General features: G+C 35.8%; 2 protein-coding genes across 3 annotated transcripts; both read right to left on the bottom strand.

The window, feature by feature from the left end:
• Positions 1 to 153: 153 nt before the first annotated feature.
• On the bottom strand, positions 154 to 27,332 carry LOC108365215 (beta-1,4-glucuronyltransferase 1). 2 transcript variants are annotated; one of them, XM_017619199.1, is made up of 7 exons: positions 27,314 to 27,332; positions 24,080 to 24,148; positions 5,478 to 5,843; positions 4,902 to 5,401; positions 4,415 to 4,843; positions 4,021 to 4,330; positions 154 to 3,487 (listed from the first exon to the last, which is right to left on the bottom strand). In XM_017619199.1, exons 3-7 carry the CDS (start codon positions 5,673 to 5,675, stop codon positions 3,290 to 3,292), a joined length of 1,635 nt encoding a protein of 544 aa, XP_017474688.1. In that variant the 5' UTR covers positions 5,676 to 5,843; positions 24,080 to 24,148; positions 27,314 to 27,332; the 3' UTR covers positions 154 to 3,289. The 2 variants fall into 2 exon arrangements, with proteins under 2 accessions (XP_017474688.1, XP_017474689.1); XM_017619200.1 differs by lacking the exons at positions 24,080 to 24,148; positions 27,314 to 27,332 and having other exon boundaries at positions 5,478 to 5,935.
• LOC108365216 (DNA polymerase delta subunit 3) lies at positions 6,055 to 7,783 on the bottom strand. The gene has a single exon (XM_017619201.1). The coding sequence runs from the start codon at positions 7,665 to 7,667 to the stop codon at positions 6,246 to 6,248; it is 1,422 nt and encodes a 473-aa protein (XP_017474690.1). The 5' UTR covers positions 7,668 to 7,783; the 3' UTR covers positions 6,055 to 6,245.
• Positions 27,333 to 27,983: the final 651 nt, after the last annotated feature.

Genomic DNA, 27,983 nt, shown 5'->3' with positions numbered 1-27,983 from the left:
GCAGATTCTGCAATTCATTTACGAGTGAATTTCAATCCCTTTCAATGTGAATTCAAAGTGACTTTGCTTGAAATCAACCAGAAGTGAATTGCAGAATCTCCCTGAATACTAAAATACTCTGAATGTTTTGCTAGTTAATTTCCGGTATATATATTTTTTTTTAAATAATAAAGCATAACAGTTTTCTTTTGACTATCGAAATTTCGTTGTCGAAATTTTTACACAATTAGGTGATTTCCTTGAACTCAAAAAACTAGCATGTTTGAAAGTGTGCTTCAAAGTTCAGGCAAAGTTCCGAGGCTTGAGGATTTTTTTCTCAGTTAAAGGAAAAGCCACTTATACATACATATCGCTAGCGTAGAGTGAACATTTCCTAAGTCCAGTTTTTCAAATTCTACAGGAGAGAGTAAAAAGTATTGAATACGTTTTTTCAAGCAGTTATTTTCAAAAAAGTTTAACTTATGAAATTCCATATTCATAGCCTGAACAACCTTATATATGAATCAAACTCTACAACGTTGATTAAAACTTTTGTATTTTTTGGGACATCAAATTTTCAATTTTGGACTCTGCAAATTTGCGCATCACTAAATAGAAACGATTAGAAATAAATCAAGTACTTCGATATTTTAGCCAGCGATAAGTATTTTGCATTTTGAGATGAAAAATTAAACAGTCCAGGGCTAGATATAAACTATGTATGTATGTATGTATATTGTGCTAAATAATAGTATCTATATGTGGCCGAACGAAATGGTTTGATGTTTGGATAAGTGAAAAATTTTTACCATGATAGAAAAAATTATAATTTGAGCGTTCGTACAAAAATGTTATATATGCGTGTGTCTCAAAAAATATATATGTATATATTTTAATTGAAATTATTTCGTTAACTGATTTTCACAAAAATGGGTTTTTTTCTATTTTTCGGCAGCAAAATTGAATTTAATTTCTATGCGCTTTGCTTTTATAAAAATGCTTTCATTTTGAATTTTCTCCGAAATTATTTCGATAGGAAAATTTCAAAAATACTGTTATATTTTCAAGAAGCTAATATCAAATACCTTGGTTTCCCATTGCGCCGGTTTGTAACAAGATTTTTTTCTTTACGTTTCCCTATTTTTTGTAGTCTGTGTGTAGTTTGCGTAGAGTGTTTGTAAGTCTTTTCAACTACTAAATTACTTAGTTTTCTCGATTCATGTTGGGTTTCTTCTTGTTTATCAAAACTCATGCTACTAAAGCTATATGCCAATAGCAATTATACAAAGCTTTAAGTTGCTGAAGTATATGCATGTACATACATAATTCAGCCTATATTATTTATGCAGGCATTTTTATGCTCTAGCTGAATTTCAATTGGCTTGAGCCATTTTTAAGTTTCTATTACTTTTGAGTTCATTCTTTTTTTTTATTAATTTGTTTAGTGCCTTTTTCACATTCGAATCTTATTAGTCAAATATATGCTATTGGTTTTTCTACTACCAGCTATTTTTATGTGCAGTACTTATCTATTATGTAAACAGATTACTCACTACATATACACGTTTTTCTCTATACCATACAAATACTTTTCTTATAATTAGTAGTCAAATGTTTCTTTTTCATACAACTTAGTGACTATCTATTATGCAAAAACGTTTGAATGCACTAATATCTTTAATTTTATAATTACTAAAGTTCAAATATCACGGTTCTTACGCTTACAAGAGGCTAAGATGTATAATAAAATATTTTTATTAAGTTGGAATTGGGTTAAAATAATTACGGAGACTTTTTAAAATAAATAGGAAAAATATATAAGGAGAAAAAAGTGCCGAAGGCTTCAACGATCTTGAGATTTTTACTGGATTGCCACAGATATGTATACATATGTATGTATTCATCTCCTTGGAACTTTAAAAGGACTTCTCAATCTCAGGAATCAGGCCTGTAAGCATACGTTTCCTGGAGCTTCCGTTAATTGATGTATCTTTGTGGATACATACTTATGTACATAATATTGTTGTCATCATCAATTCAAAACACCCTAATCGAGATTTTTTAAGAAATGTAGTATTTTAGATATTCCGCCACTTGGCTCTCATAAAAAATTTTCAAATAGGCTTTTTGTTGTGATGGTGACGATATATGTATGCAAGCAATTCTATTAAAAAAATTTAATTAAGGTCAATGTACGTCAAAGTTTGAAAAGAAAAAGCTCTGTAGGCTTAGCTTGAAAGGTTGAAGGTTAGCAACATAGGAACGCAAGTAAAATACAACTACTTTAGGTTAAGTTTTAGATGACAAAACAAAAAACAAAGCAAGAAAATCGTTAAGAGCTAAAACTAACATAACAATTAAGCATAAACACTAAAAAAACTATAAATTAAAAATATGCGCATATTTTAGAAAATATGTAGCTTTGTAAGTGCGTGTGTGCTGTGTATACACTTTAAGTGATTTATACGTTCTTTTAACTTTTTAAAAGTAAAATATTTCTATATTTTTCGTGTGACTATTCCGCGCTTAAGTTGTTTTCTGAAGTAAAATGCATAAATTTTTTGCAATATTTTTCGTCTATTATACTACTATTTAATTAGTCATACAAAAATATCTAAATTATTTTTCACATTTTTGTTTAATGTTTTTTTTTTCGATTTGTAATTTTTTATTTTGGGTTTATTTTACTTCGTAAGTGCTTGGGCGTTTTAAAAATAAATATGTATATATATATTTTTTTCGTTATTTTTAATAAACTGCTGTTGCACATGCACATACACATCTACATACAGTTTTGTTTAAATAATACAAGCAAATTTTTAAGTCTTGAAATAATAATTATATGACAGTAATAAACGCATACTGCCGCAATCTAACATCATACAAATCTTTTTATACAACACTACATTGCAGGAAAAACGGCATTATATGTAAATGCCAATATACGTCCCTTTTGTGACACACTTTTATTCATATTTTTAATATACAAAAATATTTACGCGTTTTTTTGTTTCAATTTATACAAAAAAAAACAATCAAAATTGAAATAGTACTATAAAACATGTTTACAATGCGTTGGCTCGAATCGACGCTTCAAATTGATTTTTTACTTATCGTAATTTACTATGAATTATGCTGGCAAATATCTAATTGTAGGTATATAGCTTTTTTACATCATCGTTAATGTTGCGCTTTCAACGCTGTTCGTCGCTCAAAAAAATAGTATCTTGAATTGTAGTAGTAGTCTTTTAATTCCATTCTTATTAGAGCCTAAAAAAGTTTTTCAACTTTTTTGCCAATTTATTAGTTACTATACGATGCATCCCTGTCGCACACCATACATTATCTTCAATTCCGGATAAATGATTTTGCGTATAAGTTGATTCGTTTTACCCGCCAACATGGCACGTCGATTATCTTTTTGTAGTATTTTGATGCCTGGTTTGTGCACAAGGAAGGCATTATCTAAAATATGGAATTCGTAGTCTAGTACGCAGAGCGCATAGCCCTAAAAAGAAAACAAGGAAATTATTATTTGCCTAATATTAAATTTTTTGTACTTTTATCTATGAAATAATCCCGTATTTTTCAGTTTATAAGCCTATTTTAAAGCTCCTTTATTTTTAATGAATAAGGCTAATTGTATGTATGGGTTGCATAATTATAAAACCGCCACATATTAACAAGTATTGAGTATTTATTTTTATTTTATTTAATTTGAATTCGGTTAGGTTATACTGGCAGGCCGAAGCCACGCAGAGACAAGTAGGTCCACAGCGATGCCTTTAATTTCAATTATTTTTATTTACAAATAAAGTCCTTTCTTTAACAAACACCATACAAATCCGCACTTCAAACTTTCTGCAAAAATAATAAAAATTCACCGAATTTTCACAATTTTACACCCTTTTTAAAGAATTTTTGGAAAAGCTCATTCAATTATAAGTATAGTAAGTATAATATAAAAATAATAAGTCAAAATTTGTTAATATGTGGCGGTCTTATAACTATGCAACGTAGTGTATGAAACCTCTTACTCACCTGCGTCATTTTATCACTTTTACCCTCCCAACTCAGTCGTTCATCATAGTGAGGGTCCGCATGCGTACCAATGTAGATAGGTTCCCAATGCCGGAAATATCCAGTACGCTTGCCTATATGGAAGACACTGAGTTCCTCCGTTTCGTTGGCGGCCATCCATTCTTTGGACTGTGGCACGCCATGACAACTGGCACAGACACGCTTATGAAAAGGTATCGCTTTGCCATTGCGCAAGTACTCCTGCAATTCGGTTTTGTCGCGTGGCACGGTCACATTGGCTTCCACCTCAAAAATGGAGAGCGGAAAGACTCTGCAAATGAGAATAAAGTGGCACATTTAATTTTAAAAAATTATCAAAATGCATATACATATGTATATTCATTTTGTTACCCACCTTGGCGCTTTGCGTTGCAGATACGCTTCATTCCGTGCAATCATCTCCAGGAATTTTTTCACTAGCCCTGGATTTGGATACAACTCAATATCCGATGCTAGTATAAAGTGCGTTAAGGCAGCATCGCGCGCTATATTTCGACCCACATTCACTGGATACAATAGCTTCTTTTGTGACTTATATAAATGCCCGGAGCTAACATTGAAATAGGGTGGTGGCAGCGTGCAGTTGTAGGGCGTCTTCAGCACTTCCGATTGCTTCACTACCTGCTTGGGTATGTGTTTTGTGCTAAAGTAGAGATGAAATGTGGTCAGACCGCGTACTAAGTGACTCCCAGGCAGACAATTACGCAAGTACTTAATGGCATCAATAGTTGGCTGATAATCAGTACCAGGTGTGTGCATGGCAATGCTAACGGGCGCATTCCAACTAAAAGTTATATAAGAATTTTTTATGTATATTTACACAACTTTCACTAGATGCTTACCGCTCCAACAGTGGTATGAGATTATCTAAAAACGTGTAATCCGCATGCGTTGTATACGTAATTGATTCGGTACACTTCATCGCACCATGATCGGCGCGCACGTAATTTTTGAGCACCCAGAAGTCACCGCGCTGCAAAATCTCCGGTTTGTAGTCACGTTCGTAACAGTTTAAAAGTGTTTCCAGCCGTTCATTTAAGTCTTTTTCATCACCGGTAACAATATAGGCGTCGTTAGCGGTAGCATTTACAAACCCAGCTGACTCGGCAGTCCCACTGACAGCGGCAGCAGCGCCATTATTCCCTACTACCGCCGGCACAGCCGGCGAGTCTGCGGCGCCAGCTGTGTGATTTTGTGCAAGTGGTGCGGCAATATCCCCAGGAGCAGCAGGTACCGACGCAGTACCACCAGAAACGTTGGCCCCCGGCGGCGGCACTTGCAGGTCATTGGATATGAGTGGAGGGGGCGGAGGTGGCTGCAGCTTGTCTGCGACAAGTTGGTCCTGTAATAAAAATTAGTAAGTATTAATGTTCATATATATGATAAAGCATAACTTTTTATAAACATAAATCTCTTACGCTATTCGCTAATTGCGCTGGATCTAATCCTCGCTCCTGTATAAAAAATGTATTACTGCCAGTAAAACCGCTGCCATTGCCAATCATGACATGACTGCATATGTATAGGATGACAACAATATTGATGAGTATGCTACATCGGAGCAGCCAATTGCGCCGCGTGAACATTTTCTGGCCTAAAGGTTCGAAACGCACCATTTGGATTTTAGGTACGGCAGTGGAGGACTAGAAGTTACGTTGTTTCTGGAAGGAAGCAGGTGTTGAAAAGCTTGCAATCGTCTCTTCGAAGAATGGGGAAGAGGCTTCCCAACACTAGTCTTCGACGGCAGAATTATATTGTGTGAGAGCATTAACTACAAAGTACACCTGCAAAAAAAAAAAAAAGCAAATTGTTAGAGTAAAATATAAAAAAAAAACGTATGTTAAATACCAATTCTGTTTTGGGCGTTTCCCGCAATTTCCACATAAACAACATGTATCATGAGTTTAAGCGATCGTTTATTAAAATGTATAAGCAAAGATNCAAAAAAAAAAAAGAAGCAAATTGTTAGAGTAAAATATAAAAAAAAAGTATGTTAAATACCAATTCTGTTTTGGGCGTTTCCCGCAATTTCCACATAAACACTCAGCTAATCAACGGCATAGGAAATAATATTTGTATCATGAGTTTAAGCGATCGTTTATTAAAATGTATAAAATGTTTATATAAATGTATATTCTTAAAATACATACATATGTGGTAACAATTTTAATTCAAACTTTTTTAAACTACTTTTTCTTGAAGAAATTCATTATATTTCCCTGCTTCGTCTTAGCAGCCGCCGTAGGAGTTTGCTTTGGTTTACTCCCTTTGGGATCCGCTTTTGTTGGCGTTTTCTGTAGTGTAGTTGCTGGTCCGTTCGATTTCGAGTGCGATTTCTTCGACTTAACAGTTATAACAAAGCCGTCTTCATCCAAATATGTTTCCGATTTTGGAGGCGAGTCTCCTATCTCAGCTACAGCGGATTCCTCAAGTTTTCCTTGCTTTTGCTTTGGCTCTTCCTCTTCTTCATCTTCCTCCTCATCATCCGAGTCCTCGATGCGCAGACGTTTGCGGCTGCTAGTCGCAGCTTCTTTCTTGTCGGCATCTTCTACTTTGCGCCTCAGCTTATTCAGTTCTTCTTCCTCGTCAGAAGATTCAACTTGCACTTCAACTACCTTCTTTTTATTTCCCAATTTTTCCTCGATTTTCTCTTTTTCCTCCTCGTCTTCTGAGAATAGTTGCATGGAACTATTGGCTTTTTTCTCTTTTTGCTTCAACTTCTCTTTAGTACCAGCAGGCTTCTCGACTTGCTTTTTGAAGAAGTCATTCACTTTCTTTGGAGATTTTTGGCGGCTGGCATCAGACGCGGGATTATTAGAAGTGTCAGCTGCGTCTTTACTCTTTGGCGCGAAGAAGTTTCCAATTCCTTTTTGGCCATTGGCAGCTGCTGCAGCCGCTTTTTTGTCTTTAGGATACACCTTTTTCTGGTCGGCGGATTTTTGTGGCGTTTTCTTAGCAGCATCTTCTTCAGTTGTAGTTTTGGTTTTGGTACTTTGTGTTGAGACCTTCTTGTCTATTGCCGCAGCCTTTGAGTTACCGGAACCAGCTTCCTTTTTTACTTTAGCACTGGTGCCATCAGAATTATCGTTGCTCTTGGTTTTGGTAAAAACGCCTGTAAGGCCTTTAGCTGGCTTTATCTCCGGTTTAATTTCTACTTTTACTGCAGCATTAGTATCATTCGACTTTTCTAATGTGCCATTGTGTTGCTTATTTTCTTTCTTACGAGGTTGTAAGTCCTCTAATTTAACAGCGAACCATGTTACAGGTTTTAGATCCTCCGCTGGTGCCTTTGCGCCACCTTCAACCTCAACCGAATACAGTGCAGACTCGGCGCCTTTCAACTTATTTAGCCACTGCTCCAAATTAACTTCCCCCTTCACAATTTTAAACACTTCTTTGCTTGAATCATCCGCTTCCGTACCATGTATAACAAAACGCTTCTCATATTTGACGCCATCCTTCTCCTGCTGCTTCAAATATTCCTCAAGTGTACGACTCACTTCTTCAAGTGGCAAATGATATTCATTTATTAAGTCAGTTAATAATACACGACTATCAAAATTAATTACGCAGTCGTTTAATGCTTCCATTAGTTTAGCAGCGCACATGTTCTTTTTTAATTGTAATAGTTGAAATGAGTCAAATTCAGCTGCGAAAACAAGTTAAAAATCCGCGGAAACATCCAATTTTCTTGTAGCGCTCGTTCACAATGAATTTCACAACAGCGCAGCAGCTGTCAAAATGTAATGTGGACTTTGTCACATGTGGATGCCGTAAGCAAAGTATGCGGTGTGGATGTGCTCATGGGAAAAATGTAATAAACTTTCAAAGCAATTTACGTATGTACGTTGCAATTATGTTACTATATCGTTGCAGAACCAAATAAATTTGAGAATGCCATTAAATATGTATGCATGTATATCAAAACGAAATGAAAGAACGAAAAGATAATCAGGAGTTAACTTAAATATCATAAAAAAAATAAATAATATATGCTATAATAAAAAAATATATGTACTAATGTAAAGTAACATTATACCTACACAATGAGCAAAAGAAGGTTAAACAACACGAAATTAAGATGAATAAAATAAAATAAAATTAGACCAAATAACAAAATAAGAGAAAACCCGAAAATTTTTATAAATTTATGCACAAAAAATGGAAAGAAATTTTTTCCTATAAAAATTTCTTAAATCAATTTGCAGCTGTAACGGAAAAATTTGCCTGTATATTTACTTGTTCCAGAAAATGTACAGCAAAGCAGGTATATTTTCAAGCAACAGAAATACTGCAAAATATTTATTTTGATTTTTGCTGAGAGCTGCAAACAGCCTTAAATTATTATTATTAATTATATTATATATTATTAAATAAAGCAAGACAATCCCCAATCCTTGTATACGAATTGCGAACTCAAGTCCTCACAAAGTTACCCCAAACATTAGTTAAAAACAATTCCAACAGAACGACATGAAAACCCTCGTTATTATTTTTGTTGTTCTTGTTGCGGCTTACTTAACCCTTCAATCGCTGTCATCAAGCAAATCTAACAGTAGGTGCAGGGAACGAGCTGTATCGACGAAGACAGACCAAAGGGAAAGGGATGTTAGTTAAATTGGGCCGAGTAGTTGTTGTTGTTGTAGCGGCACTACTATGCCGCACCTGTGTCGTCAAACTCAACGAGCGGAAGGCCGAAAAACGAGCTGTTTCTACGGCGTCGAACCGGAGGGGTGTTAGCTGAGTAGGATTGAGCTGACATGAGAAGAGGTTGTTGGTGTAATTGAGGGAATCGCCACATGCTTGGTAGTCATTTGGGATATCGCTGTCGAGTTTGGACAAGTAGCTACGGAGGTGGCTACAATGTCCGGACATTATTGGGATCCGCGCGAATATACTCAAAAGCTGTTCATTCACATCTGAGGCATCCCCCCCAAAATCGCTTGCTAAGCATTTTGTTACGCTCCTTTACAGGACGCAGCATAGTTCAGCACCGGTCGGCCAATTGCCTTACAAGGTGCCAACAACGTTTCTTTGTCTTGGCCCCACGTGCTGCCAGTGAGCGACTTGAGGACCTTGTTGCTACTCTGTAATTTATTGTCAGTTTCGGTTGTGTGCGTGGAGAAAGAGAGCAGGCTGTCAAACGTAATCCCTAAGATTTCCTGGTTGTTCCTGGTGTGCCATCGACGTGAATGCCTTCGTCCAGGTGGTGAAGAAGGTCGCCGCTAAGGTTTACTCTCCGTGCAGTATAGCTGCGAGAAAGTTTGGAGAGGTAGCTGTGTACTTTCGAGCAGAGGTCATCAATATAATTCCCGGACGCCAATATCAAACAGCCGTCAGCGTATGAGATCAAGGAGATTCTCTCCGATACCAGAGAAAGCTTCGAGGTATAGAACTTAAACAGAGGCGGGGCAGAGAACACCACCCTGTGGAACACTTTGCCTAATTCTTCTAGGTTTTAATGTTTGATCTCGAATTGACGACTTTTGACCACTGATACGATGCCAGACGGTGTCAAACGCCTTTGATCGGTCGAACGCTACTAGGACTGTTCTCGCACAGGGGGGGTTACGTTAAGGCCATGAGTTATTTGACCTGGACTTCACCGTTACTGCAAGTGGTGCACTTTCTTTGGGCAGTTTGTGCACCTACTGATTACTCGACGCTTGGCCTTATCCATAGAAGGATGCAGTGTAAACTGCCGGCTAAAATATGTAGCTCTCCAATTTCTTCAAGTCCGACAAGGCGGGACCATCGAACTTGATTTCCACTCTGTCGTTACGTTTCGTCGGATTAAACTGGGCTTAATTCACAAGGGCCCGGCCCTAACCAACACTTTTTTCGAAACTGCGTTTTTTACAGATTTTGGTATGATGGGCGTGTGTGAATCGGTAACAAAGTTTGCGGTAAGTAAATTTTTGACAACTGTAAGGTGAATAAAATTTCAATAGCTCATGAGGCTAGTGAAATTTTTGACAAATGCATAGAAAATTTTGACAATCGCAAAGATTGTTGATGTTTGTAAGTTTTCGTTAAATAAAAGCTTAAATTGATGAATTGCAATCAATGATGGTAGATGTTTTCTTAAAATATTAATTACACTTCAATTAGTAATATTTTATTCCGCATAAATCTGCGGTTATCAAAAATTTGCTGTTGCCAAAAAGATTTAATTTCACACAGCAGATTGGCAAAACTGTCTCACCACACTAAAAATATTATTCACCAGCTTTCCCCCACAGAATTGTGTTACCGGTTCTTACACGCCCTCTGGCCCAAAAAATGTTTTGTACAAACGTGGCAGCACTTTCGTTATCACAAAGGACATAGAATATTGGGGAGCCACAAACATAGCCAGCATCAATATTTTTTATGATCTTTGGTAATGTTTTATTTTGCCAAACTGGTACTCTCCCCTTTCGATTATTTAATGTATATAAATAAATTTTTGTACAAAAATTACCAACACTCGACACAGTTCCGCCAAATTTTGAACTTTTTAATTAGATTTCTTCGAAACATTCTTAGTATGCGGTTTTGTAGCCCGTTCAATTTAAGTAAAACGAAGTGGAAAATTTTTTGTGGAAGGTGTTGCACATTTTTTCCATACAAAAAAATTTTTCAACATACTTTGTACGGAAGAAAATGCGCAAATAAAAAATTTCCAAAAATCAACGGTAAGTCCAAGCTACTTCGAACTAGCACTTTGTTACGCTAAAATTTAATGTTCTACAAGACTGCATGCTTAAAAAATTCTAAAAATCTTATTGAAAAAATTTTTTTTTTAAATATTTTATTGAGCTTTGTACCTGCTGAAGTCTAGAAAAAAAGAAGTCTGATGAGGAGATGTGGTGATCTCCGAAATAGCTGCTATAACTTCTACCGCTTAGACTTTGTTGCTTTTTAAATTTTCCCTAATGAACAATTGTGGTACAAAGCTCAATAAAAATATTAAAAATAAAATGTTAACAAGCCACAATAACATTGATACAATTTTTTTAATTAACATTTGTTAAAATTCACTGAATTTTTGTAAAAGTTCTACAAAGTTTGAAATTTCTATTTAAATGTTTTTTGTTTTAGAAGTAACCTTTATTTTCATAAAATAACAATAAGCATTTTTTAAACAAAGAAAAGCAGCCAACACTTGCTAAAAAGTCTTTTCCCTATTTACATTTTCGCCCCGTACAAAAATATTGTGTGTATAAATTTTTGCGATCATTTTTCAAAATTTTTCTCCTTGTTTTGTCCTAAATAAAGCTATATTCAACAATTCAACAATTCAAATCAATAACAAAAAACAAATAAAGCTATATTAAAAGATGTTATGTCTTTTTATTCTAAAAACAAAATTGTACGTTTGGGTTCGATGCTTGAGAAATTTCCCGATTTTTGTCGACAGAAATCTAGTCACCGTAGCTATGGCTGAAGAGGAGTAAAGTGTGTAAAATATAACGATGAATATTTTACTTTCCTTACAGGAAGAGTAATGAAATCAGTCTGGCTGGTCAGACTCGACAAAACACTAACAGGGAAGACTTATAGACGAAATTACCTATAAAAAATCGTATTGTTAGTTTTGATTTTTATTTTAAATTCAGTAAAAAATAATTATTTGTTTTTTGCAAGAAATCAGTTTTAACTGGAAATCTTAAAAATAGACTGGTTTGTAAGAGCAACACATTTTCAACACGTGCTAAATTTTTGCGAGAATTCGATATAACAAAAGAAATATAAAATATACTAAACGAATAACCAAGCCACCGCAACCCAAATCAAAGCAGAACGAACAGTAACAATAAAGAATACCGAGAATGTGTAAAATATTCTAAAGAATTATGGGGAGTTTGTGCCGAATATGAAACCGGCTGCAAAATAAACAAATATAAAATTACAAAACACTTTGAGATCATTGCCATCAATTAGTCATATTTAAGAAGAAGAATATGACAATCATTGGAGAAGCATCTAAGAGAAAAAAATTCAGAGAAAAAATTTGCAAAGTTCAGTATGGGGGAAAGAATGACAATAAAATATCTGCAAAAAAATAAGCGTTTTTTTTTTAAGTAAACAAATTTTAAGAGGAAAAGATTAAGCCATAATGAAATCGTTTGCGGTAAAATTCAACCAAGCCAGTATTCATAAGCACTTTAAAAAAAGCTGCTGGCATAAGCAGCATCCCGACAACAGCGGCCGTAAAAACAATAACCGTGACAATAATAGAAAAATTTCTTTTCTCCAGGAACTCAATAAGCAAATATAATTTTTTTATGTAGTAGCATAAAACGGTATTATTGCAACAACTTTCAGTAAATAAAAATTATATATTTATTTAACTGCAATATCGCTTATGTATTAGTAAAAAAAGGTGTGAATGTTTTGCTATTATTTCGGCAAAAATTGACTTGTGTAAACCCCAAGTACGCGGCCATAAGGAACAGCTGATTTTTGTTTGCAGACGCAACACCTTCATTGCGGCGTATCTCTACGTTACGTACGCCACTTCCTTCGCATACTTTTCCTTTATTGACGTACAAGTACACATTCTGACGGGCCTATTAGACCGAACCAGAAAAAATCGCCATATATCTCTGAGTCTGAAGTGTTTTGGCAAGGCAATTAAAAAAAAAAAATGGTAGAACGTAAGGGTCGCCTTTTTACATTTTTCATCATATCATCGGCATTTATCTGATATATTGGCATTAGTCTGATATATCGATGTTGTTATCTTTAGGAGACCACTTTTTTGTTTCAAAGTTCATTGACTTCAAGTACCCCCTTATAGTACTTACCCATCAGATCACAGTTCGTGTCCTCCTAACGTACCACCCTAAAGGCATTAAAATAAGGCTCACCAAAAATCTTTTAAATACTAATCTAGGGCTGCCATAAGCTCGAATCCATCGACCAGGACACTTATCATCCAAATAAAAAACGAAGATATTTAAAAGTGAATATGTTGTGAATAATTCCTTATAAATACATTTGCTTTGGCTATGGCGTAGCATTATTTGAAGTAATTTGTGAAATTATAAGCAATGTAATTTTGTGGTTCAATCCGTAGAGTTAAATGATTGATGATGACGTGGTTATATGGAACGCTCAAGCTTTGATTTTTTCTATTATAACAGAACACATTTCTCTGGGCTGTGATGTGCGCCCAAATATGCAGAGAAAGCTTAACGTCGAAAAGCTGCAATCACAACAGACAGCCAATGCATTCGCTACTCGACTCTCACACCTCCTCTCAGAGAGCACTCTTCAACAAACCGACATATGCGCGCAGTGGAACCACATCTCCAGCTCATTAAGTACCGCCTCCGAAGAAGTGTCGGATTTCAGAGAGCCCGAAAGAACGTCTGGTATGATGAGGAGTGTTAGGAAGCTGCAGAGCGAAAAGATGAGGCCTGCAGAGCTACGCTGCGATCGGGCGAAACGCGCGCTATGTGAGACCGCTATAGGGATCTGAAGAGGGAAGAAAGACGTATTTGGCGCAATAAGAAGAGAGAGGCCGAAATACGTGAGTGCGAAGAGCTTGAAATGCTGGTCGACAGGAAGAAAGCCCGAAAATTCTAACAAAGAGTTAGGCGACTTACGGAAGGTTTCAAGACCAGGGCGTACTCCTGCAGGAACAACAATGGCGACCTAGTTACAAATGTTGAGAACGTACTTAAAACTGATACGGCTATGTAAAATGACGTCGAGCAATATCACCAGCTCCGTCAGAATAGGGAAAGACCTCTCCGAGCCGATCGCCATCAAACGGGGTTTCAGACAGGGCGACTCCCTTTCATGTTACTTGTTTAATCTCATGTTGGAGGAAATAATAAGAGCTGCAGAACTGAACTGCTCAGGAAAAATTTACTACAAAAGCGTGCAATTGCTGGCTTATGCCGATGACATCGACATCATCGGTAACAAAAACCGTGATGTCTGTTTTGCCTTTTCCAAGCTGGATAAGGAAGGCAAGCGAATTGGTCTGGTGGTAAACGAGAACAATACGAAGCATCTCCAGTCATCAAACAAACAGCCAGCACATTCGCGCCTTGGCACCCACGTCACTGTTGACAGTTGTAATTTCTAAAAAGTAGAGAATTTCCTTTATTCGGGAACCAGCATTAACGCCGATAATATCTAATGTCAGCATGGAAATCCAACGCAGAATCACTGTTGCCAACAATAACTACTTTGGACTGAGTAGGCAATTCCGGAGTAAAGTCCTCTCTCGACGTACGAAAACCACGCTCTATAAGTCGCTCATCATGCCCGAGCTGGTATATGGCGCAGAAGCATGGACAATGACAACATCCGATGAGGCGGCTCTTGAAATGTTTGAGAGAAATATTTTGCGGAAGATTTACGGGCCTTTACGCGTTGGCGACGGCGAGTACCGCAGATGATGGAACGATGAGCTGTATGAGCTTTACAACGACATGTACATAGTGCAGCGAATTAAAATTTCGTTCGAATGGACACCGACGCTCAAGCGCTGAAAGTATGCAACTCGGAACCCGCTGGTGGTAGCAGAGGAAGAGGGAGGCCCCACTGCTATGAAAATACCAGGTGGAAAAGGACTTGGCTTTGCCTAGAAAATGCTCGTAGAGTCAGACCGATATATTTACATCAATGTCCATTGCCGAAAATAGCGCGACCCTGAACATTGTCCCTTCAAATCTTGCCGGGTAAATTGGAGAATATATTACTACGTTAGAAAGTAGCGCGATATCGAAAATTTATGAGGTTCTTCAGTCAGTAACATGATTTTTAATGATTACTATTCATATTTGTTTGGGAAGCATTCATTGCATATCCGTCTGCTTCTTCTTTTTCCGGAAAACTAAATTTAACTGATATCAAGGCGCTATAAAAGCGATTTATATCGGGACTAGTAAAGCACTATTGTCTTAGTGTTCCGTATACTTCCTTCAACGAGAGAGCAAGAGAGCTTCGAAGAAGAATTAGGTTCATTATCAAAGTTCATTTTCGATTCGATTAAGTGAATACCATTTTTTGATATTAATCACTCAATTTCTTTCACATGTTCAGAAACTTTAAGATTTTTTGTATAGACATACATATACATACTTTGCATTGGCTAGGTAATCCATGCTTTTATGTCTTTTTCAGTTCCAACAAGCAAAATAGCAAATTGGCACCCTTCTTGTGTGTTATGGTTCACAAACGAAAATGAGAGCATTTAATGTCCCTCTTTCATGTTTATTTTACAAGTGGGACATTGCTTGAGTGCACTGAATTTTCTCATATTCACAAATTTACGATTGTATTGGTTTTATGATAGCGATTGAAGTGACAACATACTCGTCCATACTTATATATGTACATATAAAAACGCATCTGCTTTTGAAATGCACTTATAAAAGGAGTTCTAGTACTCGCATGTACATGTATATGTAGTATGTGCAGCATCTAGCTAGTGCAGTCCATCTTGTGTTGATTATGGACGCCAACTCCGGCACTTTCCATTTGTGTGTTCATAAAATACAAAAGCATCCATACGGAGGTCTGACAGAAGCTGAATTTCGACATCATTTTTAAAGCAATAAAAGCACCTATCGTTTTAAAGAATGCAAGACGCAAGGGTTTTGATATCAAAAGAGTTTACACCATTCTAGACGCTTCATAAAATAACTCAGTATGACTGTCCTTGAGTAATGGCTAAAGTGAATGGAAGCAGTTATGCGTACACTAGTAAAACTCTCGATCGACTATTTCTACTGGCCATATTGTGCGTGGAGCAAAAGACAGGTGGTGAGTCTGTAAGAGGGCGCTGAATTTCGTCTCGGAAAGAACGAATCAGCAAACTGGGCTATAGCGAGCCATGTTAAACAAAAATTGTTGCATTGAACTGCACAGCATATGCCCGAACTGAATACGTATTAGGTTAGGTTAGGTAAGGTGGCAGCCCCGTATAACCGGAGCTCACTTGGACAATGTAAGATTGCCCTTTGTGATACCACAATTTGGAACAGCCCCCTAAACTTTAACGTTAAAAAGCGCCGAGCCGATTATGTATTTGCGAATACGGCTGATCTCAATGCCCCAGAGCTCCTCGGGGCTATTTAGAAAGTGAGACCTAAAGTACTTCAACATTAGCCTCGCAAACGCTGGGCACTTAAGAAGGTAGTGTTGAGGTGATTATACCTCATCCCCTTCCAGGCAACTGCGACATAAGGGGTCCGGTAGAACGTTCAGCCTTACTGCGTGAATACCGATAGGACAGTGACCCCCCACTAGAAGTAAGAACTGTGGCTTAGTGAGTGTGAGGAGTGTCCTCGATCACCAAAAAAGGATCTTGCGATCGCGCATGTCGTGGTATTCGCCCAGCGCTCGCTGAGCTGACATGAGGTCCATCTGTCAAGGGGTGTATCGCAAGTGATCAGTGGCACCCCAGCCGCTCTTTATCCGGTGATAATGTTTCACGAGTTCCTCGCCAGTTCGTCAGCCACGCAGTTCCCCCCAATGTCGCTGTGACCCGGAACCCAAATAAGCCTAATGCAGAAGTATTCCGACGCGGCCGAATGAGAGAGCAGACATTCCTTAACCAAGTTAGCACCTCTAATGAACTCAAGGCCTTGATAGCCGATTGGCTATTAGAATATATGCTTATTTCACTGACTGTTATAACGCTCGTTAGCAGTGAATCCACCGCCTCCTTGATAGCAGCTACTTCCGCCTGGAATACACTGCGGAAGTTCGAGAGCCTGAACTTAGTGCTGATGGAGAGCTCTTGACAGAAGACCCCTCCACCAAACCTGCCGTCCAGTTTCGATCCATCCGTAAAGAAGTTCACTGCACCCCTCCTCCAGATCCCGCCCGCCCCTTGAGGTAAAGTGGGCAGAGAAGAAGCTGCTAGGAGCCGTATCGGTGGTGCAGTAGTCCGTACGATCTGGGATGAAATCGAAGGCACCTAGAACTCCAGAGTGTCCAGTCCTAAATTGATAAATCGGTTTCCCTGAGTCCCTGAATAGTCGTTCGCGCCGCGACAATTCTGCCTGCAACGTCGACAGGCACTACGTTTAGCATTACGTAAGGATTTTCGTTGACCCGCGCCAATCGTTTTATGAAATCTGGCAGCATAATCTTCGAAAGCGTTATCAATGACTCACGAACAACGTTGAACTGATCAACCACTTCTTGATCTCTTTGTGGCCAATTACGTTGGGTATACTGATAGCATTTGGCTCGACCATTCCAAACAGTGTTTCGTGTAGCCCGTTTGCATACCTGATAATACTGACAGAACTTTGAAGTCACAATTGACGCGCCATTTATAGGGCAGGGTTTGCAAGGTGACCGGTTTTTAACCGGACAGTCCGGATTTTAGTCTGTTTGTCCGGGTGATAATTAAAGGCCAGTATGCAGCTCTCAAGAAAACGGTGAATAAAAGATTGCCAATATTTCGTATGTGTGCCCAAGGAATTTTGACATCTAATACTTCACCAGCCTGTTGCCTCACTCTTTTCTAAAGAAAAATGGAACTGGCATATATTTCTGTTGCAAGCATTGGTTGCCTTGTGCTCTTTTTTAACAAAACACTTTAAAAGACCGTAGTAGAAAGCGTAGCAAAGTTCTTAAGAATTGCGTACTGCCTCAAGAATATTTTACACAAGAACATTTCTTAGCCATTTCTTGTACGTCATTTTATATGGAGTTTTTGCTTTTCTTGAGAGCTGCATACTGGACTATGGGTTGTCGGGTTTTTTTCTTATTAGAGAAGCAAAGTCTCCTCAAAAATATGAAAACTAATACGAAGTACTCGTATGTTTTGACGTGACTCGTATTTATGTGAGTGACGCAAATTTTATCGGTGCTATTTGTGCGAAGAGGGCGATGAGAAGGTTAAATTTTTCCGTAGAAAAGAAAACGGCATACGATTTTTTGACTGGTTAACGGTCTTGATACTCAGGCAATAGGCTAACCACAACAAACTACTACATATATACATATGCACATTTTTGCACATTGGCTGCAGGAGTAATGTGTAATGAATTAAAGCTGATTTTACGGTTTTCACAGAATTTACTAATTAATTTAAACTGGTATCGGCAACTGTATGCGCAAGATGAGTAGTCCGACTAGTTTAATACCAAAGAGCCGAAAATAAATTTCACGCTCAAAGAGCGAATGCCGATAAATTCTAGTTAGACAACGATAATGAAGTACTTTATTTCCACATTTGCTTGTTTTGTGTATTGAAAATGCATAACAAATTCTTTGAATTATTTCTGGCTTTTGGTAATTTTTTGCGTGAAAATACATAGAGAATCATGGTAGCAACAAACGGATTGTGGCCACTTGCAAACTGTTGAAGTGCTGTTGAAAAAATTGCTAAAGAAAAAAGTGGCAAGTTCCTACGTAAAGGTAAGGAAGAGAAAGAGTAGTGAACCCTTTAATGCAAATTTGATTTCAATTTTTAAACTTTTAATTACAACCGACGCGCTGGAGCATAAAGGTTAGTGAGCTTGCGTAGTGAAATCTGAATGACCAAGCAAGCAACTGGGGCTAAATGCGCTAGGCACTGTCTGCGGGTGTAAAGAGAGGATATATGTATAGCTTAAAAAGTTGGAATTTATATGAATGTTGATTTTGTTTGTGTGCGAATAGGAAAATTACTTGAATACGAATTCTCAACAAAAATCTGCTATCGTTTCTAGGGGTAATGTGTGCTAAAGGCTTTACCACCGGTTGTTCTTTAAGAGTTCTTGGTAGTGTAAGTATGTACATTAGGGTGCGCCTTATTTTTAAACTTTGGCCCCCAAAGCAAGACTCCCCTCGGGTAGGTTCATTTGCTCATAAAAATCTGACGAGATATGAAAATTTATATTTGAGATCATTGATAGATATGAAATTCATTGACTGATATGAAAGAAATATGCTCCTTCTAGTGAATTATAGGTCATTTCTCCTTTTTTATGTAAAATTTAATGAATTATTTATGTAAATGTTGGGCTCTTGACGCACGTCTTATCCGTTATTCGAGGTTGAAAATTTTTCGAAGAGCACGTTTTCATGACTAAACGAATGACGGAACTCTGGATCTGCTCTAATGTACATATACTATATGGGCACCTGAGTGGAAGATCGACCTATCTCGGCAGCCAGTTCGAAAACGCCCTATCTCAGAAGACTTTTCAAGCACTTCCCACTTGAGAATTTTATTGAAAAACGCCACATTTCAGAATTTTATTAAAAAACACTATATCTCAGAGTTTGGTTGAAGAAAGACCTATCTCAGATTTTTTTTTTTCAAATTGAAAATATATTGAAAATGTGCTGAGATAGGGCATTTTTGAATCGGCAGCTGAGATAGGGTGTTCTTCACTCAAATTCTCCTGGACAGATGGGCTCAGAGTCGGCTCAGCAAGCATTGGGTGGAAACGCCACAATGCGAAGTTGCATAGTCTTTTTGGCCGGTGGTTGACCGCAAAGGGCAAAGGGTCTTCTGCTACTGTTTAAGCGCTTGCGCTCGATTCTTTCATGTGAACCCATGCAGTGCGAATTAATATCGTCACGGACCCCTACTGCAGCTGTTTCGAGGACGAGGTGGAATCATCTCAGCATTTTATACTCAGCTGCTTGGATTTAGCTAGACTAAAGTTTAAACACCTCGGCTCGTATTTTGTCAATACCCCCGAGGAACTCTTTAGAGGGAACATACGTTTCTTTGAACAACCTAAGGTCTACGACTGGCCAGAAGGCACCAATCAGTTTATATCAAAAAAAAAAATTTTGAGAAAAGGTCGCTAACGCTTACGGTTAGGGAACACTATGGTAAGCAAGAATGATAGAATACAAGATTGCGCCGATCAGAGAGGATTTTTGAGAATAACTTTTGTGTGACGTCACACTGGTGCAATTGCGAGAGAGAAATGCCAAAACGTGAGCAAGAATGGAAGAAGAAGAAAAAATGTTGCAAGGAAAACGAAAATAAGTTGCACAAGTGTGACGTCATACAAACAACAATTCTGTCAAATTCACTGAGAGAGGAATAGCGGTACCATGATGGGCACAACGTTTGTATTCTCTCAATCGTGTATGGTAAGTAATATATAAACACATACATACAAGTACATGAAAGTTACTTCCAGACTTTATCAACATGAGATGGACAATTTATGCTTCACATTTTTTCGGAATTTTTGCTCGCAAAACTTATGCCTGAGCCCTTTACAAAGTCAAATCAGTAAAATGGATGGTGTATTGTCTGAAGGTAGCAGTATTAACCAAGCTTAAGTTGTCTGACTAAACAAAATTGTGAACATTTTTCTTAATAACTAGAAGGTATAACATTTGTGCCATTAAAAAAAAAAAAAACATTTCTCAGCAGCATCAAACACCCGTATTAAAGAAACAAACACAAATGCACAACCGCAGCGCTTAAAATTATGACTAATGATGTACTCATGGTTTTCTTAACCTTTGCAATTTCAACTGCAGTTTATTTTTCCGCATTTGACTTATAGCGCCATGAGGAGATGGAAACTGGGAAGAAATACTGTGCATATTAAGATTTTCCTTCAACGAATTACCAAATAGAAAACTGAAAACAGCCACTTATAAATATTTCGGTCGAAGTGTTAAGTCGTTTTGCTCTGAAAGTGTTAAGGAAATGAAATCGTTGAACCTCCACTGTTAAAGCGCAATAAAAGCTTGGAAAAGTCAAAAACTGTAAGGGGCTTTGCTGGCAGCAGTATGAGGTACTGAAATGCTGCTGTTGCTTTGGTTTGGGTATAGGTACACGCCGCGTTGAGTTTTAAATGCTTCGAAAAAGGAAGGTAGCCGATCGACTACATTGCGAGTACATATACTAAATTAAAATAAATTATATGGCTGCTGAAGCAGAGTGTAAACTACGTGGATAACATTAAAGATAATTTTGTGTTGATTGGGGTTGCAATTTAAATTGACGGACATTAGCGTTTATGATTTCACCATGGACAGAGAGGATAAACGAATTCCTATAATCTTAAGTTTACTAAGCTTAGACTGCTTTCTCAGGCTTAGACAGGCTCTCGAAGAAGTAGTCCCTCAGAAATTGGTGGCGTTTTCTCCGGAGTGCGGAGAAATCGTTATGCGGGGTTTAGAACCTCGCCGCTATGTGGCTAATGGCCATATATCCCGTTGGTATTCCTGTGAGAAGCATACCAAGCTGGTGTACAGATTATTCCAACAGCTGTTGAGGGCTGCCCTGGTCACTTCCTCAACTTCTGAAGACAGGAATTTATCGGGAGGTTTAACGTTCCTAGCCACTTTTCCTAACTCTATATCAGTTTCTTTTCCAGCATACTCGCCCGCTTCCTCATTTCCCGGAGTACCGCTGTGGTAATTATAAGACCGAAATCAATCGTCCCTTTCTTTGCCAAGCTTTGACTGTTATTTAAACCCCGATTACGCTCTTTTTTCGGTAGTGCTTGTCAGTGAAATTCCTTTTAATGACCACCAAAGGGTGCTGTCTATATAAAACTGTTGCAGCCAGGGTTGCCACTGACGAAAAAAAATATTTACCATCGACTTGAAAAAAATCTACCAAATGTGGGAAATATCTACCAATAACTTTTTTATAATTATTTTAATAAAAACTATAGTTTTATTATTTTTTTATTTATTTTAATTAAAACTTTAGTTTTTTTATTTTTTATTTTTATTATTTCAATAAGAATTAAAATTGTTTNTTTTTTATTGCTTTAACTAAATCCATAAAAATCGAGGATTCAAACTATATACAACATATAGAAAAATTCCAAAAATTTTCGTCTAAATTTCGAATTATTTACTCAGAATTTTTAGAACAATAGCCAAAATGTGCTGCTTAAAATTCTCATTGATTTTTTTTATTTTTTTTCCATTGATAAAAAATGGCGTTGATTTAATTCTTGTTGCGAACAATCATGGTGCGTAATTACATACCTGTAAATTTTTTCTTTATATTTAAATAATCATTTAAAATATTTAGGCATTCAAAAGCTCCTCGGAATTCCAGTAAAATTAGTTTTGAATGGAGCGCGATATGTTCGCCTTATATCGATATACATTTATACGTATGTAATTATATAAAAAGTATGCAAATAAATTTATAATATATTTAAAGATAACTACGAAAAATGAATCGGGAACGGAAAGTTCATCAAAAATCTACCAAAATGAGAAAAAATTTACCTTTTTACCAACCCAAATTTTTTCTACCAATTTTGGTAACAATTTACCAAAGTGGCAACCCTGGTTGCAGCTCATAATTCACTTTGCTTTGGTATCCGTAGATGCTGGATTTTGATCTTTAGTCCTCACAAATGCCTAAACAGCTTTCACTATATCTCACAAAATAAGATTCTTATAGATTTAATTATGATGGGAACCCTTTCAAAATTTGGCCTTTGTGATGCTATTGAAAGATTGGGATTGGATAATATATGCGATAAGGTTCCAAAAATCGGCAAAGAAATCTGTTGCCACCTTTTAAAAAATTTAATTTAAATTATCGGAACAGTTAAATTTAATATTACAATGCGGGAATCACCATTACAATTACAATGCGGGAATCAAGGTGTTGACAAAGCTTTATTTATTACCTGTCTGCCAGCTGTTTTAAAAATGGCATTCAATTCGAAGTAACTGACATCTTCAGTTAGACATTTAGAATTTGTTTATTGAAATATGGGTATCAACCGAACTGGGTTTCAAATGCATTTATTTCTTAACTCTATTTAGGAGGGTGTTTAAAAAATCAAATTCTATTTAATTCGTCAATTAATAGAAATATGTATCACAATGTCAGACGGAAGAGATTTAAAAATATTTAAGTTTAGTTTTTTTTTGTACACAAGTTAAGTGAAATATTAAAATGTGTATAAGTGCCCAAAGGAAGAGTTTTAAGAAAACTTTACTTAGGCCTTTTAGCCCAATTAGGACACCATTTGGCTTTAGCGTCTCTGATTTTTTTTTTAAATTTGTATGCTATAGAGCTAATTGATTCCTTTTAAATTTTTTGTACAGCCGTTTTCGAGATATCTATTTTTCTTTTTTAAAGTCTATAACTTTGCGAAAAATAGGCTGATTGGGATCATTTCTTGTTTAAAACTTTTCATTTTTAAAACACTTTTGGAATATGAAATCGGAAATATTTTTAAAAAGCGTTTTTAGAAAAAATTTAAAAAATTTTAATATAAAATATAAACATACCCCTTCTTCTTAATTGATTCTAAATTGGCTCCAGAAACAAACAAAAAAGAAGCGACTTTCTGAACCTGACCTTGTTTTCGTTTCTTTTCACCGAAGCTGCATCGATCGATCGATACGTACGACTACATGTGCTTTATTTTACTTATTCATTACATTGAAATTAATGAATAAATGGAAAATTTAATTCTTCAGCTTAACCCATAAACTCTGCTCTCGAAAGAAAACGCGTCTCCGAAGCAAAGATAAATTGGCTCTTGTCTCGAAATTCTTTAAAATCCTGATATTTTCTCCCAATTGAGTAGTTTTTCTTTCGAAAGAATAAAAAATAAATAGGTTAAGCATCCTCCTCAATGCAGAGAGTTTTTTTTTTTTTTATCGTGGATTTAATTGCTGATTATTAAAAAAAATTACTTAATGGAAAGGGTCATCTAAAATCTTCAAAAACAGCAAAAAAATATCTGTGACGTGATTTATGGACGCCCCTTTATAACCCTCGCATCGCAGCTTTACCGCAACGCAGGCTCTATCGACCAAATTCAATAACATTTTCTCTTAAGATGCATTCACATGAGGCGATTTATTGACGGGCGATAATCGCCTGCAAAAACTTGGCTTGCTGTCTACTTTGGGGCAAGCGGTTTTTGAATCACCATTTATACCAGAGCTTTTTGTTGTGCAATGTTGAATCGCCTCACGTAAATGCAGCCTAACTATCTTCGAAGCAGCCACAAGAGTAAAAAAAGCAATTCGTAATCCGTTAGCTTTTTCATTCAATAACAGCTATGAATTAAAAAATAACTCAAATTAAGTAATAAACACTTACCTCATATGACTTGTACTTTTCATTCCTTTATGGCCCACAGTGACTCGTAGTTGTAATTTTTCACGCACTCTGCAATAAAATGAATATACAATAGAAATTATTAACAATTAGTCAACAAAAAAGTTGGATAGGAAAGCTATATAAAAGTAAAACAAACCCGAAATTTAGGAAGTTTTAACTAAAACATTAAATTTAATTTATGTATACTTTTGATTTTTAGTTTAAAAAAGGAACAAGTTTAACACAAAATAGTTTCTTTTCATTTAACTTTTGTTAAGATAGCTTATTAAACTTCAATTATGTTTGGTTAGTAGTTAAAATATTAACAAGGAACCCAAAAATTTCGTGCATTTCATAAAATTCTGATTTTGAAAGAAATGATTTTTGTTTAAAGGCCACAAAATTACAATTCAATTGGAAATTCGTTGACAGCCGCCTGTTGACTCAATAATATTATTATAACAATGCCGTGTATTAACGAAAACAATAAAAACTCACTCATATGCGCACTTAAATAAGTAATTTTTCGCGCCTTTTTTTTCTTGGCCATGTAAGCTTTTCAACTCTGAGGCATTGGATTGTCCCACTTTTTTGGTATGACCAAAACGGCAAGGAAACAAAAGACAAACAATATGTAAAAGAAGTACATATATTTAATGCAATAGGGGAACTTTTGTCGGAGCAAGTGTAAGTAGGAGTAATTGAGAAAACTAAAGTGGAGATTAAAAAAAATATATACTCGACAACGCTGTTATTATTGGTGATGCAACATCTGCTTTGGTAAGGTAAATGGGAAGAGATATATATAAATACATAGCAGATGAAGAAAATATTTAACAACAAACTAGTCATAATAATCTGTGTTGAAGAGTAGACACATGTTTTTGAGCTATCACGTGTACCAAATCTCATTAAAGTATAAAATACCTTGATTATTTTGGATATACATATGTACACAAATATGTCTGTATGTGTATGCAATGAAAAAAAAATGTCGATAAGGTGTCATATAATAACCGTTTGAAGTAAAAGTTTCACTTAAATTTATTCTACGCGAAAACAAGATTATGGCGAAATTATTATAGCGTCTCAGTATATGTATATACATACGTTAGTGCGGTCCAAAAAAGTAAAGTCGAAATTTTAATACTCTCACCCCCTAGGGCTGTTCTATATCAAATAAAATATCCCCTATTTTTTATTTGGAAATTAGAAAATCTTTCAAAGCGCTCAAAGTTTTCCATGTATTTTATATGGAAAAAAACTTTTCGTAGAAATGGTATAGAATTTTTGAAAATCTGGAAGGAGACTTCCAATAATAATATCTATTCTTTTTTTTAGCCATTTTTAATTATCAACTATTTTGTAGGACCCCTAAAGACCCCAAAAAATGCTTTGACGAGACCCACAACAAAGAGCTATGTAATATTATTATTATTGGGAGCCCCCTGAAGAGAAACAGAGTTTTCATATCGAAAAATATTGATTTTCAAGAATTCAATACCATTTCCAAGAAAAAAGTTTTTTTTTGTATATAAAATATATGGAAAATTTTGAGCGCTTTGAGCGACGTCTAAATATTTTTCGATTAAAAAAAAAAAACTGTGGTAAAGAACAATCCTAGTGGTGAGAGCATTAAAATTCCGACTTTTGTTTTCAACATGAATTTTTGGACCACCCTAATGTACATACTTACAAATGCATGTATACAAACCTTTTTATTGGTTTGGCTTTGGGCATGTTTAATTTTTTTTTTTTTAATGAAGAATTTACTAATTATTGACTAAAAAATGGGTTACAAAATCTTCGTAAGTTTTTCTTTATTAATTATTTATTTTCGGAATTTTTGATGAAAATAACAGTTTCCTAAAATATGTACTTATAGTACCGAATATTTTGTCTAACAAATCAAAAATAAATTTTTCAAATGAAATTCAATGAAAGACATATTAAAATAACTATCAACTTTTTAATAGATATAAATGTGCACAAAAAAGAAATAACATTTCGCAATTGCTAAGTTGTTGTTAATTTTGTGCCGCTCTGCGCTCTCGCTGTTGGATTTCTGGAGGGATGTCTGTAGAAAATTTAAGTTGGTGAACTTCAAGAGAAGTTTTTCTCTACCACAAATTAATAAAATCTATTCTGTTGCTGCTTCTCTGTTATTAACGTTGATTAATACACTAAAAAAAAAATTGTGTTTAAATTTGTGAATTTTAGGATAGGTAACCAACCAGTTTCCTCTCTTAATGAATGCATATTGATTTACCGTATTAATTAAATTCAACACTGCTTGTTTACTTTTACTTATCAAGTATGTGGCGTAGAACAAATTTAAAATTTGTTTGTTGAATTGTAAACATTTATTGTTCACAATTTCACAGTTTGCACTTGAAACTTTTAAAATTTGCTCTAAAAAATTTGTGTTTAAATTTACGCATATGCATAAAGAGAGGCAAGCAATTTCCTCGCCTAATGTGTGCAAATTTACTAACCGTGTAATAAAATTAAACAATAACGGTTTACTTTTACATACCAAATTTGTCGAGTAGTAGTGTAGAGTAAAATTACATAAAAATATGAGCACTTAAAGTTTATTATTAGTAAAAAATGTAACTTTTAAACATTTCACGTATTTATTTTTGTATATATTTTAAACATTCAAAGTCAAGTCTTGAACATCTTGTGCGTATGTTTACACAGATTCTGGTTGAAAAATAAACACTTTTCAGGAGTAGTTTTGCAGGCACTTTTTAGAGTGTAGGTTACATTAAATTTCGAGAACTGCGGAATATAATTTCTTTTTAGTGCTATATTACATCCTTTCATCATGACAACCAATAACTTTTATGCAAAACACCTTATGAAATATTCTCTGTAGTCTGAGCATGAGGGAGAACCCCTTGAGAAATCCGACCTCGGGTGAAAAATCAATCACTCGATAAACAGTTTTTTAGTTTCATTTGACTATGTGTTTTCACTTATTTGACGACAAATGCTATTGAATTAGACATATGTAGTGACACCAGTTTTTAATCTTACGATTCGCTTGTTTTTATTAAACTTCACTTTTTTATGCTACGCGCTTTAAGTTGCTCAATGTTTACCTTCAAGAATTGAAAATTGACTGAATTACCNAGACATATGTAGTGACACCAGTTTTTAATCTTACGATTCGCTTGTTTTTAAACTTCACTTTTTTATGCTACGCGCTTTAAGTTGCTCAATGTTTACCTTCAAGAATTGAAAATTGACTGAATTACCAAAAAAAAACAAAAAGTAAATGAAATAACTTCGAGTACCTCTTATAAAGTGTACTTTAAATATTTATGCATGTACATACATATATACACAGGCATAATCAAAGAAGTATTTACTTATTAATCAGTCACATAACAAAAGACTTGCCAACGGACTGTAGTGGGTGGGTATTAAATAAACAAAAATTAAGCAGCTATTGTTGGCAGGTAGTATGTGCTGAAATTCGTAGTCACCAAGAGAAGCAGGAAATTCAAGTGCACATAAATACATATGTATATATTCGCGTTTGAAATTAAAAAAAAACACCCGAATTTTAAAGAAACAAATGACACATACTGACACTTATAAATCCGTTAGGTGTGCATGTTTGTACATTTTAACTTACATAATCTCAATTGTACGTGTCATTCACAATTTTTGCTAGCTAAATATGTATGCTCATTGCTAATCTCGAAAAAGTGTGGTTAATTTGCGCACGCGCAGCTTTAATTTAGCGGAAGTATGTAAGTAAGTATATTAGATATTTTATCGAACATATATGTATGTAAGTTTCCTGGATGTTACAGTTTTTATACCGGAAAGGTGCTATACGTGTTAAAAATACGAGTATGTTTTAATGGAAAACTTAAACGATAAGTAAACA

This window comes from Rhagoletis zephyria, unplaced genomic scaffold (assembly GCF_001687245.7).
Source record: "Rhagoletis zephyria isolate East Lansing unplaced genomic scaffold, Rhagoletis_zephyria_1.1 Rzeph_scaffold_01805, whole genome shotgun sequence".
Lineage (NCBI taxonomy): Eukaryota > Metazoa > Arthropoda > Insecta > Diptera > Tephritidae > Rhagoletis > Rhagoletis zephyria.
This window is presented reverse-complemented; position numbering and strand designations above follow the sequence as displayed.